This window comes from Etheostoma cragini, chromosome 1 (genome assembly GCF_013103735.1).
Source record: "Etheostoma cragini isolate CJK2018 chromosome 1, CSU_Ecrag_1.0, whole genome shotgun sequence".
NCBI lineage: Eukaryota > Metazoa > Chordata > Actinopteri > Perciformes > Percidae > Etheostoma > Etheostoma cragini.
In genome coordinates, this window is record NC_048407.1 from 34,381,492 (window position 1) to 34,394,290 (window position 12,799).

Consider the following 12,799-nt stretch of genomic DNA (forward strand, 5'->3'; position numbering starts at 1 on the left):
GGAACGCCTCGGGATCCCCCAGTCGGAGCTGGTTGATGTGGCTCGGGAAAGGGAAGTCTGGGGTCCCCTACTGGAGCTCCTGCCCCCGAGACCCAATACCGTATAAGGGGTCGAAGATGGATGGATGGATTTTGCAATTAATCGGGGAAATCATGCGATTCATCCCGATTAAAAATGTTAATCGCTGCCCAGCTCTAATATATACATATTAGCATTTTTACTGAAGTAGTATATAAGTGTATACATATATATTAGTACTTTAACAGGACATGAATATTTCTTTCCCCGCTGCCTTTAACACTTCCTTCATTTGTGACCCTCTCCGATTGGACCAATCGTGCGCTGCAGGTGACGCGTCCCTACCAGACGATGTCCAACCCGCTCAGCAAGCTGTCGGTGCTGAACAGCAGCCACTCCCACTTCATCCTGGCCGACAACGGGACCAGCGGCAAGTACGGCGCCGAGGTGCGGCTCCGCCGGCAGCTGGAGAAGCACATCGCCCTGCAGAAGATCAACACACGTGGGTCACATGGCCAATCAGAACGCAGCGAAGGAACACGGTCAATCAGAACGCAGCAGAGGAACAACACAGCCAATCAGAACGCAGCCAATCACAACACAGTAGTGTCACACAGCCAATCGCATCTCACCAGAGTCACACAAAAGTCCATAAAGACATAGCATGATATGTCCAAAAAGACATAGCACGTGTCCCCGTCCTGTCTCAGCCTCTCCAGTCACTACTTCCTGTCTGCTTGAACCAATGAACCACTATTTTGTTCTTTGTGGACGTGGATGACATAATGTGTCTCCTGTGTCAGGTCTGGGTCAGGGCGTCCCGGTGGTGTGTCTGGTCCTGGAGGGGGGTCCAAACATCATCTCTGTCGTGTTGGAGAGTCTGAGGGAGGACCCCCCGGTCCCGGTCGTCGTCTGTGACGGCAGCGGCCGCGCCTCTGACATCCTTTCCTTTGCACACAAACACTGTGGGGAAAACGGGTGAGTTACATCAGAGACTACACCCCAGCAACCTCATCCAAGTCATGGGGGGTGGGGGCAGTAGGGGGGGGCAGTACGGGGGGTAGTAGCTCCATCTGGAGGGAGATGGGTTGTGAACCTGAGAACCAAGGTACACAGTGTGGAGATGCTATTTCACCTCCTGGGCGCTGAACCCCCCCCCCACACACACTCTGATATCTTTCTATTTATGCGTGAATGAGCGTGTGTGTACATGTGTGTGTTTATATGTGTGTATGTGTGCCTGCATGTATGTGTGTGTGTGTGTGTTAACCGGGGATTAATTAACTGTATAAATTAGTATAAATTATGATTACAAATTAATCTGTTTTCATTAGAGTTTCATCGTTAACGGAGCTTTTACAACGTTTCAGTTGCTTTTGTTTTTTAGAAATTTGACACTTTTGTCACTTTAGTCAACATTTTGTGTCATAATTTAAAAATCTTGGGGATTTTCTTTGGCCATTTTGGCATCTTTTCCACAAGAATTTGTGACTAAAATTATAAATATATGATAAAAAAGTGAATAAAATGTATGTTAGATTTTTTGTGTTTTCCTTTTAAATTTTTATTGTTTTTATCGGCGTTCAACAACTACTTAAACCCAGAGTAGTGTATGAATGGGAGTCAATGGGATGCTAACAGCAGGTGATGCACGTGGTGTGTTTTAGGTTGCTAAGTTACCTTGTGGTGTGTTTTAGGTTGCTAAGTTACCTTGTGGTGTGTTTCAGGTTGCTAAGTGACCGTGTGGTGTGTTTCAGAATGCTACGTGAATGTCTGGTGTGTTTCAGGTTGCTAAGGTACAGTGTGGTGTGTTTCAGGTTGCTAAGTGACCGTGATGTGTGTTTCAGGTTGCTAAGCAACACCTTCAAAGATCAGCTGCTCGTTACCATCCAGAAAACCTTCAACTACAGTCGCAGCCAAGCTCAGCAGATCCTCCTCCTGGTGATGGAGAGCATGAAGAAGAAGGGGCTGGTACGTCTTGGGGGGGTCGGTACGATTCTGGGGGGGCTGGTACGTCTCTGGGGGGGGCTGGTGTGTGTTTGTGTGCGTAACTAACCTACGATCAGGATCAACATTAACATAATGACCTTTTAATGGAGATTGTAACCTATGAACTCTGGGTAATGTAGTCCCAGCAGCAGGATCAACCTTAACATTATAACCTCTTAATGGAGATTGTTCTCTGTCCCTCGTCCTTTTCTTTAATCCCACAATCCTCAGCTTCCCCCTGACAACAGCTGCCTTGGTTACACTCAAATAAAATCACATCAATTTGGTTAAAACGCCCGCGGATTAACGTTGGACCGTCGTCAAGACAACCACTCGTTAACTCTAGGAACATTGGCGGGGGGGGGGGGGGGGGGGGGGGGGGGGGGGCAGTGGCATGGATGAGATGTAATGTGTGTATGTTGTATGTAATGTGTATATATTGTGTGTGTGTGTGTGTAATGTGTGTATATTGTGTGTAGATCATGATTTTGAGTGTATCTTGTGTGTAATGTGTGTATCTTGTGTTTAGATCACGGTGTTGTTTATATTGTGTGTAAATTGCATTTAATTTGTGTATAGTGTGTGTAATGTGTGTATCTTGTGTGTAGATCATGATGTTGTGTCTATATTGTGTGTAGTGTGTATATTGTGTGTAGATCACGGTGTTGTGTCTATTTTATGTGAAGTGTGTATAACTTGTGTGTATCTTGTGTGTAGATCACAGTGTTGTGTGTGTATCTTGTGTATAATGTGTGTATCTGGTTTGTAGATCACGGTGTTGTGTGTGTATCTTGTGTATAATGTGTGTATCTGGTTTGTAGATCACGGTGTTGTGTGTGTATCTTGTGTGTAATGTGTGTATCTGGTGTGTAGATGACAGTGTTGTGTGTGTATCTTGTGTGTAATGTGTGTATCTGGTTTGTAGATCACAGTGTTGTGTGTGTATCTTGTGTGTAATGTGTGTATCTGGTGTGTAGATCACGGTGTTCAGGATGGGCTCAGAGGGACAACAGGACATCGAGATGTCCATCCTCACCGCTCTGCTCAAAGGTAAAATATTGTTATTATTATTATTATTATGAATAGTAATAATAATAATAATGAATAACCTTTAATCTTCCAGAGTGATTTCTGCCATAATACAACTGTGTGTGTGTGTGTGTGCGTGCGTGCGTGCGTGCGTGTAGGGACCAATGCGTCTGCGTCTGATCAGCTGAGTTTGGCTCTGGCCTGGAACCGAGTGGACATCGCTCGCAGTCAGATCTTTGTGTTCGGAAACCACTGGCCGGTCAGTCATATACGCCTTATATACATAAATACATACATACATACATACATACATATACTGAATATCTGTATACTGTGTATATTTATACATATATATATATATATATATACTGATATATATATATATATTTATATATATATATATATATATATATATATATATATATGTATGCAGCTACATGCTAACAGCAGAAGCTGTGTTCCTGCTGCACATTTTGCTCATTGTGTGTGATGTTTCTCTGCAGCCCATGAGCTCTCTAACCAGCGACCGGCCCAAGAGTCCCGCGGCCCAGCGCGCACCAGCAGGGGGCGCCGGAGGGAAGGGGAAAGCCCGTGGGAAGAAAGGAAAAGGAGGAAAAACCAAACCTGAACCGCCGGAGGAGACGGACCCGAGAAAACTGGAACTGCTCAGCTGGGTGAGCCAAGCCGCTTGCTACACACCACTAGCTACACACCGCTAACTACACACCGCATAGAGCAGGTCTAGACCCCACTCCAGAATTCACAATGACCCAACAATTCTAGTACTTTCCTCCAAGCCACATTGCGACAGTGGCATGGAAAAACTTCTTTTAGGCAGAAACCGGGGCCAGACCCAGACCCAGACACAGACCCAGGCCCAGACCCAGTGCCGGACCCGGACTCTAGGTAGGCGGTGTCTGACGACCGGTTGGGGTTAAAATGAAGAGTGGCTACAGTCATAAAAAATAGTAGTTTGTAGTAGTTCTTTGTAGTAGTTCATGGCATAGCAGGGCACTGTGCAGCGTTACAAGGCACAGCAGGACGTAGCAGGGCACCGCTGAGCGTAGCATGTAACATGGCATCGCAGGACCTGTAGCGGGACCATGGCGACAGCTGCTACCCTGATTTTGGCGCCTCCGTGATCCAAGGCAACATGCTGAGCGACTACACAGCCACGCCGCTAGATAAACACCGCTAGCTACACACCGCTAACTACACAGCCACGGCGCTAGCTACACACCGCTAGCTACACGTTGCTAGCTTCACGCCACTAGCTACACGCCGTTTGCTACACGTCGTTTGCTACAGAGCCATAGCCACTAGCTACATGCTGCTAGCTACACATGGTTAGCTACTCACCGCTAACTACACGCTGATAGCTACACACCGGTAGATACACAGCCAGAGCTACGTTGCTAGCTACACGCCGCTAGATAACAATGAGGATGATTATGTTGTTGATGATGATGATGGTGATGATGGTGATGAAGGTGATGAAGGAGGTGATGATGTCACCAGGTGAACTCTCTGGAACAGGCCATGATGGACGCCCTGGTGTTGGACCGCGTCGACTTCGTGAAGCTGCTGATCGAGAACGGCGTCAACATCCATCACTTCCTGACAATCCCCCGGCTGGAGGAGCTCTACAACACGGTGAGCTAGCACGCTAGGTTAGCATACATGCTTGAATAGGCTGCAAGCTAGGTTACCTCACACGCTAGGTTAGCGTACAAGCTAGGTTACCTTACAGCGGAGCTAACGCGATAGGTTAGCCTGTTGTGTGTGTGTGTGTCTGTGTGTGTGTGTTTGTGTTTCTGTGTGTGTGTGTGTGTGTCTCTGTGTGTGTGTGTCTGTGTGTGTGTGGGGGGGGGGCTGTCTCTGTGTGTGTGTGTATGTGTGTGTGTGTGTATCTGTGTGTGTGTTTGTGTGTCTTTTTGTGTGTATGTGTGTCTCTGTGTGTGTGTTTGTGTGTTGGTGTGTTTGTGTGTGTATGTCTGTGTGTGCGTATGTGTGTATGTCAGTGTGTGTGTGTGTGTGTCTGTGTGTTTGTGGCATGTGTGTGTGTGTGTGTGTGTGTGTGTGTGTGTGTGTGTATGTGTATGTGTGTGTGTGTGTGTATGTGTGTTATTGTTTTATTATTCCATACGTTTTTTTTGTCCGTATCTTTTGCAGACTTTCAGTTATTTTTAGAATCCATTTTAAGATCTTATAGTTTGGCTTTAAATCTCTGAATGGGCTGGCACCATCCTATTTATCTGATATGCTGGTTTTGCACGCTCCAGTCAGAGCACTCAGGTCCAGGACCAGTTGCTTTTAATTCAATTCAATTCAATTCAATTTTATTTATAGTATCAATTCATAACAAGAGTTATCTCAAGACACTATACAGATAGACCACACTCCAGAATTTACATGGACCCAACAGTTCTAGTAGTCTCCTCCAGAGCAAGCAACAGGGCCACAGTGGAGAGGAAAAACTTCCTTTTAGGCAGAAACCTCGGTCAGACCCAGACCCAGGCTCTTGGTAGGCGGTGTCTGTCGACCGGTTGGGGTTAGAATGAAGAGTGGCAATAACAAAAATAGAAAAAATTAGGAGACTGAGACTTTTAGACTGTCCCAGAACCAGACTGAGACCCAGAGGGGACAGTGCTTTCTCGGTGGCAGGTCCAAAGCTCTGGAACTCTCTCCCTCTGAACATTAGAGCAGCTTCCTCTATTGAGAGTTTTAAATCACTTTTAAAAACTCATCTTTTTGCACTGGCTTTTAACACAAGCCGAGCTGTGACATTTTGTTGTTGTATTGATTTGAGCAAAGCTTTTTATTTGTTGTATTTTTGTTGTTTTTGGTATATTCAGTTTTAGATTTTTTTTTTCCGAATTATTGTTATCTATAATTGTACAGCACTTTGGGGCGGTAGCGACTGTTTGTAAATGTGCTATATAAATAAACCTTGACCTTGACCTTGACCTTGAGCTTATTAAAACCATTCAACTTTTAAAATCTAGCTCGAGCTCCTTATGGTGCATTGGTGTTATTCAACTTAATTAAAACCATTGCTAGTTTTTAGTCTATTTTTTACTACTGAAGCTTCTTCTTACTGATTTAACCTATTCCACCAGGTTAGCTTTAGCAGTTCAGCTATTCAGCAATTATTATTCCCACTACTTCCACATCTTGTTACTGATTTAAGCTATTTCTCCAGTTTAGCTTTAGCATTTAAAATTTTTAAAAATGTTTCCACATCTTTTTTACAGTAGTGGTGTATTCAACTTCATTAAAACCGTTCCTACTTTTTCAACTATTCTTTCAACTTCAACATCTTCTTACTGATTTAAGCTATTCAACCAGGTTAGCTTTAGCAATTCAGCTATTAAGCATTCCCACGCATTTCTGCAGGAAAAGCGTTTTCTAGTTCAACTCAACTCAATTCAATTTTATTTATAGTATCAATTCATAACAAGAGTTATCTCAAGACACTTTACAGATAGAGCAGGTCTAGACCACACTCCAGAATTTACAAGGACCCAACACTTCTAGACGTTTCCTCCAGAGCAAGCAACAGTGCGACAGTGGCGATGAAAATCTTCCTTTTAGGCAGAAACCTCGGACAGACCCAGGCTCTTGGTAGGCAGTGTCTGGCCGGTTGGGGTTAGTGGAAATAACAAAAATAGAAAAAATTATAGTTTGTAGCAGTTCTTTGTAGTAGTGCATGGCATAGCAGGGAACTGTGCAGCATTACAAGGCACAGCAGGACGTAGCAGGGCACCGCAGAGTGTAGCAGATGAACATGGCATCACAGAACGTGTAGCGGGACCATGACGACAGCTGCTACCATGATTTTGCAGCCTCCCTGATCCAAGGGAACATGCTGGCGAAAAAAGAACATAAGAACTCCGGGGAATGACTCCCCAGAGCTAGGTTAGTAACTAGGTTAGTAACTAGGTTAGTAACAAGCATTTCTGGGACATGGATGCACATAAATGAAAAGATTGAAAGATAAAGGAGAGAGGAGCTCAGTGTGTCAAAGGATGTCCCCAGCTGTCTAAAACTATTACAGCAAAACCAAGAGAGACAGGGTGAAGAGAGGAGTCTGGTCAGGCTAGAACTCTCCCCAACCGGATCGGGCTGTATGCCAAGTCTCCCTTTAGTTTTATTATATTCTTGATTATATGATAGATAAATCTGACAACTATGCAAGAAGTAGGTGGGCCGGGTTAGGCGGACGCTGCGACTCCTCACTCCCTAACAATATTCAATTTTTATTCCCTAACAATAAGCTTTATCAAAGAGGAAAGTCTTAAGCCTACTCTTAAACGTGGAGACGGTGTCTGCCTCCCGAATCCAAACTGGAACCTGGTTCAACAGGAGAGGAGCCTGATAGTTATTCTTCATCTTCCGCCAAATTTCATCCAACTAGTAGTCCCGAAGAGTTGCCAACACGCACATACGCAATACATTGAAACTTGTGTAATGATCAGTTATGGTGAGCTATGACGTTTCCACGAGATTTGCCGCACGGTTTTCAAAAAATCGGCAATAAAATGCGCAAAATTCCTCATTGATTTGAATAGGAAACGTTTGGGAAAATTGCTCAACATTGCTCAAACCCCCCCCCCCCCCCCCCCCCTCTTTGGGACCATGCTGTGACGCCATACTTTAACGTAGAGAGATGATTAAAAGTTTAAACCGAAGACAAGACTTTGGCGTTTATTGGGCTGAATGGGCGTTCAGATATCAAAAACGGTTTCTCCAGAATCCCAGTTTAAGTATCGTCCCGTTTTCAGACCGGCTCAGATTTTCTTATGTGTTTGTATGTGGTGGAATGTTCAGAGTTAGAGAGGAGCATATAGAGGGGGGGGCTGCAGTACGGATCTCTTGAAGTTTCCCACACAAATGTCTCTCTCTCCTCCAGTTTTAATTCTTCAGACATCATAGTTGGTCAAAATGTAAGAAATCTTGTTCCAGTCGCAGATATGTAACTATGGAGACTATTGGACTAAACGTGTTCGCGTTCTTTACACCAACTGCTGATAGAAAACATTGAAAATGGATATCTGGCACCTTCTCTGAGGAAATCACCACAGTAACAATTTCTGACAAACACACATACAAATACACACACACACACAAACACACACACTCACACACACACACACCTAACATGACGCCGTTCCCTGGAGGCCTTGTTGACCAACTGCCTCCTAACTGACGTTTCCAATGTGTGTGAATGTGGATGTGCACCCAGTAGCAGTCACACTGATAACATTTCTGCGGAATTTGAATTAGATTATTATCATTATTATGAGCTGTGTACTTCTACCACATGAGTTGTTTTCTTTTACTACATGAGCTGTGTACTTGTACTACAGCAGTTTCCTGTTTGTGTCCTGCAGAAGCTGGGCCCGGCCAACACACTCCACTTTGTAGTCCGAGAAGTGAAAAAGGTCAGAACTTCTAACCATGTTTTAGTATTCATGTTTTCATGTTTTCATCAATACTGCAATGGAGTACTTTACAAAGTATTGCGTGTTCCAGGGGAACCTCCCCCCCGACTACCAGATCACGCTGATTGACATCGGCCTGGTGCTGGAGCTCCTGATGGGTGGAGCGTACCGCTGCAACTACACCCGCAAGAGCTTCAGGACACTGTACAGCAACCTGTACGGCCTCAAGAGAGTGAGTACTACTACACAGTCCTACATATAGTACTACTACACAGTACTACATATAGTACTACAACAGCAACCTGTATGGCCTCAAGAAAGTAAGTGCTACTAAACAGTATTACATATAGTACTACTACACAATACTACATATAGTACTACTACAGTAACCTGTATGGCCTCAAGAAAGTGAGTACTACTACACAGTACTACATATAGTACTACTACAGCAACCTGTACGGCCAGGAAGAGAAGATCAAACTCTGAAGATGAAATCATGTCGGAAATTAAAACACAAATAGATAACTTTAATCATGAAATGTTATTTAATACTTACAAACAAACAAACACAGATAACAGACGTAATTTCATACACGCCCTTAAAGCTGGATGACCGCAAATTCAAAGTAAATTTATCAAATCTAAAAAGAAACATGACGGTGTAGTGGTGTTGGAAGAAAATGAAAAAAGAAACGTGATCAGAGAATTATGTGCATATACATATAAACAAATACAAATAGACAGCGGCTTTGTAAAACTTTTATTGGATAAGATTCCCTCATACAGCTCTCTGGACTTCTCAGAGCTCGTGGGAAATATTAGAATAGATGAAGTTGTGCAAGTCATCAAACAACTTAAAACTGGTAAAAGCAACCGGGAGCTTAAGCTCAGTGAGGTTAAAGAGGAACTAAAAAAATGAGAAAATAAACACACCAATTATAAATCAAGAGTTACTATCATTAAAAACTTTCATCCTTTCCAAAACTCCCTTTTATTGCGAACATCTTCACTCCATCTCATAAAATGGCAATCAAAATAAATAAACAATGTGTAAATCTGGTATGGGGCACAACGAGAGAGTTTACAAAAAGAGATCATGTATAAAAGCAGAAAATATAGGCGGCTTGGGGCAGTGGATATGGGAATAAAAATATATATCTCCTTCGTAAAAAACAAATCAGCAGCAATATTGTGGAATGCTCTCAGGGTCGGGGACTCCTCTAGGTGGAGGAAGAGGAGAAGCCGAGGAAACTTGTGAGCAAACTTAAAATTGATTGGAACGGCCTCCCAAGTAAAATGATTTTTACCAATGACACACCTCAGGAGAACCATCTGTTAAACTCAACTGGCTCTCTGGTGCCGTCAGAACAACCTTGAGCTCAACACGCTCAAAACTGTGGAGATGATCATGGACTTCAGGAAGATACACCCCACTCTTCCCCCCCATCACCATACTCAACAGCCCTGTGTCTGCTGTAGAATCCTTCAGGTTTCTGGGATCCACCCAGGACCTGAAGTGGGAGCCCAACACAGACACCATCATGAAAAAAAAAGGCCCAGCAGAGGATGTTCTTCCAGCGCCAGCTCAGGAAGCTCAACCTGCCTAAGGAGCTGCTGGTCCACTTCTACGCAGCCATCGTCCAGTCTGTCCTCTGCACGTCCATCATTGTCTCACACCATCGTCCAGTCTGTCCTCTGCACGTCCATCACTGTCTCAGAACATCGTCCAGTCTGTCCTCTGCACATCCATCACTTTCTTGGACCATCGTCCAGTCTGTCCTCTGCACGTCCATCACTGTCTGGTTTGGATCTGCAACGGACAGTTAGGACAGCAGAAGAGATCAGCAGTGCCAACCTGCCCTCCGTCCATGACTTATACTCCTCCAGAGTCAAGGAACGGCAGGAACCATCACCGCACCCCCATCTCACCCCGGACACGGTCCTGGTCCAGCTTCTCCCTCTGGGGGGCGCTACGGAGCACTGCACGCCAAAACCAACAGACTCAGGAACAGTTTCTACCCACAAGCAATCTCTCTGATGAACTGCTGACTTTTGACCCACAGTGTCAGGTTCAGTTCTGGTCAATAACCCAGTAAAACGGTCACTACAGGACCTGTTTACTGGTTCCACTATTATTCCACTTATTTAGTATTATTCATCATTCCCATTCTCACATCTCATTTATTATTTATTATTTATTCATGATTCTCATTTCTTAATACATAACTGTTCATATGGTCATACTGTTCATATTGTAATATAATAACATAATACTATTTATCCCAGTATCCCTTGTACTATGCTCCACATTAAAATAATTTTATTAAACTCTTCGTTCACTCAAGCCTCTGTATTGTTTCTGTTTAGAGTGTGTATATATTGTGTATATATTAGTGTGTTCATTTTTGTTTTGGTTGTTTTTGTCTGTAAACACAGTGTGAGTAACGATGCTCCAAAGAAAAATTCCTCATATGTGTCCTCATACCTGGCAAACAAAGGGGATTCTGATATTAATAAAAATAATATTGAACATTTCTGTTTCTTCTCTTGCAGCCGAAAGCTCTGAAGCTTCTTGGGATGGAGGTATGTAGTTCTGAGTATTTCCTGATGGAGGTATGTAGTTCTGAGTATTTCCTCATGTATTTCACATATTGTAAGTATTTTTCTGAGGAAATTAATCCTGAATGGACCAATTTGCATTTAAAATAATAAAAAAAAGCTAAATATGAAAGTGGTGGATAAAGGGTTAATTACTAATAATTTATCATATACTAATAATATCTCGTATACTAATAATGTATTATATACTAATATTTCATATACTAATAATAATAAAAAGCTAAATATTAAAGCAGTGGGTAAAGGGTTCATTACTAATAATATATCATAAACTACTGAATGTAATAAAGCTAAATATTAAAGCAGTGGATAAAGGGTTCATTACTAATAATATATCATATACTAATAATATAATAAAGCTAAATATTAAAGAAGTGGATAAAGGGTTCATTGCTCATAATGTATCATATACCAATAATATAACAAAGCAAAATATTAAAGCAGTTGATAAAAGGGTTCATTACTAATAATATATCATATACTAATAAAATAATAAAGGTAAATATTAAAGCAGTGGGCAAAGGGGTTCATAACTAATAATATATCATAAACTTAAAATATAATAAAGCTAAATATTAAAGCAGTGGTTAAAGGGTTTATTTCAGTAGAATGATGTAATTTCCTGCTGTAGGACGACGAGCCGCTTGCGAAGGGGAAAGGGAAGAAGAAGAATAAGAAGGAAGAGGAAGTGGACATCGACGTGGACGACCCCGAGGTCAGCCGCTTCCTGTACCCGTTCCACGAGCTCATGGTGTGGGCCGTGCTCATGAAGCGCCAGAAAATGGCGCTGTTCCTATGGCAACGCGGCGAGGAGGCCATGGCCAAGGCGCTGGTGGCCTGTAAGCTCTACAAGGCCATGGCCCACGAGTCCTCTCAGAGCGAGCTGGTGGACGACATCTTCCAGGACCTGGAGGACAACTCCAGGTTAGACACACACTCATCTTCCAGGACCTGGAGGACAACTCCAGGTTAGACACACACACATCTTCCAGGACCTGGAGGACAACTCCAGGTTAGACACACACACATCTTCCAGGACCTGGAGGACAACTCCAGGTTAGACACACACACATCTTCCAGGACCTGGAGGACAACTCCAGGTTAGACACACACACATCTTCCAGGACCTGGAGGACAACTCCAGGTTAGACACACACACATCTTCCAGGACCTGGAGGACAACTCCAGGTTAGACACACACACATCTTCCAGGACCTGGAGGACAACTCCAGGTTAGACACACACACATCTTCCAGGACCTGGTGGACAGGTTAGTCACACACTCTGAGACACACACAGACACATACAGAAACACACAAATACATCTTCCAGGACCTGGAGGACAACTCCAAGTTAGCCACACACACACACACTGACACACTCTCAACAGGAAGTTAACAAAGCTTCTGTGTGTTGTGTCTCCTGTGTGTTGTGTCTCCTGTGTATTCTTTGTGTTGTGCGTGTGCTGGGAGTTCTAACAGTGTTGTGTCTCCGGTGTGTTGTGTCTCCTGTGTGTTGTGTGTCTGCAGGGAGTTTTTACAGTTGTGTCTCGTCTCCTGCGTGTTGTGTGTCTGCAGGGATTTCTAACAGTGTTGTAAATGTAAGTGTGTGTATTTATATATCTTTTCTAGTCTTAACAACTGCTCAAAGCGCTTTTACATCTACAGGAAACATTCACCATTCACACACATTCATACACT

The 12,799-nt window shown here is 43.4% G+C and overlaps 1 protein-coding gene across 1 annotated transcript in view; it reads left to right on the top strand.

Moving 5' to 3' along the window:
* The window catches only part of LOC117956621 (transient receptor potential cation channel subfamily M member 1-like), a gene marked incomplete at its 5' end in the record, with an annotated part of 25,104 nt that overhangs the window by 1,455 nt on the left and 10,850 nt on the right, over window positions 1-12,799 (top strand). The window contains 11 exon segments of the mRNA XM_034891816.1: window positions 349-520; window positions 822-996; window positions 1,866-1,989; window positions 2,985-3,057; window positions 3,195-3,295; window positions 3,540-3,710; window positions 4,555-4,689; window positions 8,430-8,480; window positions 8,572-8,712; window positions 11,034-11,063; window positions 11,731-12,023. Of these exon segments, the coding sequence (XP_034747707.1) occupies window positions 349-520; window positions 822-996; window positions 1,866-1,989; window positions 2,985-3,057; window positions 3,195-3,295; window positions 3,540-3,710; window positions 4,555-4,689; window positions 8,430-8,480; window positions 8,572-8,712; window positions 11,034-11,063; window positions 11,731-12,023 (1,466 nt within the window).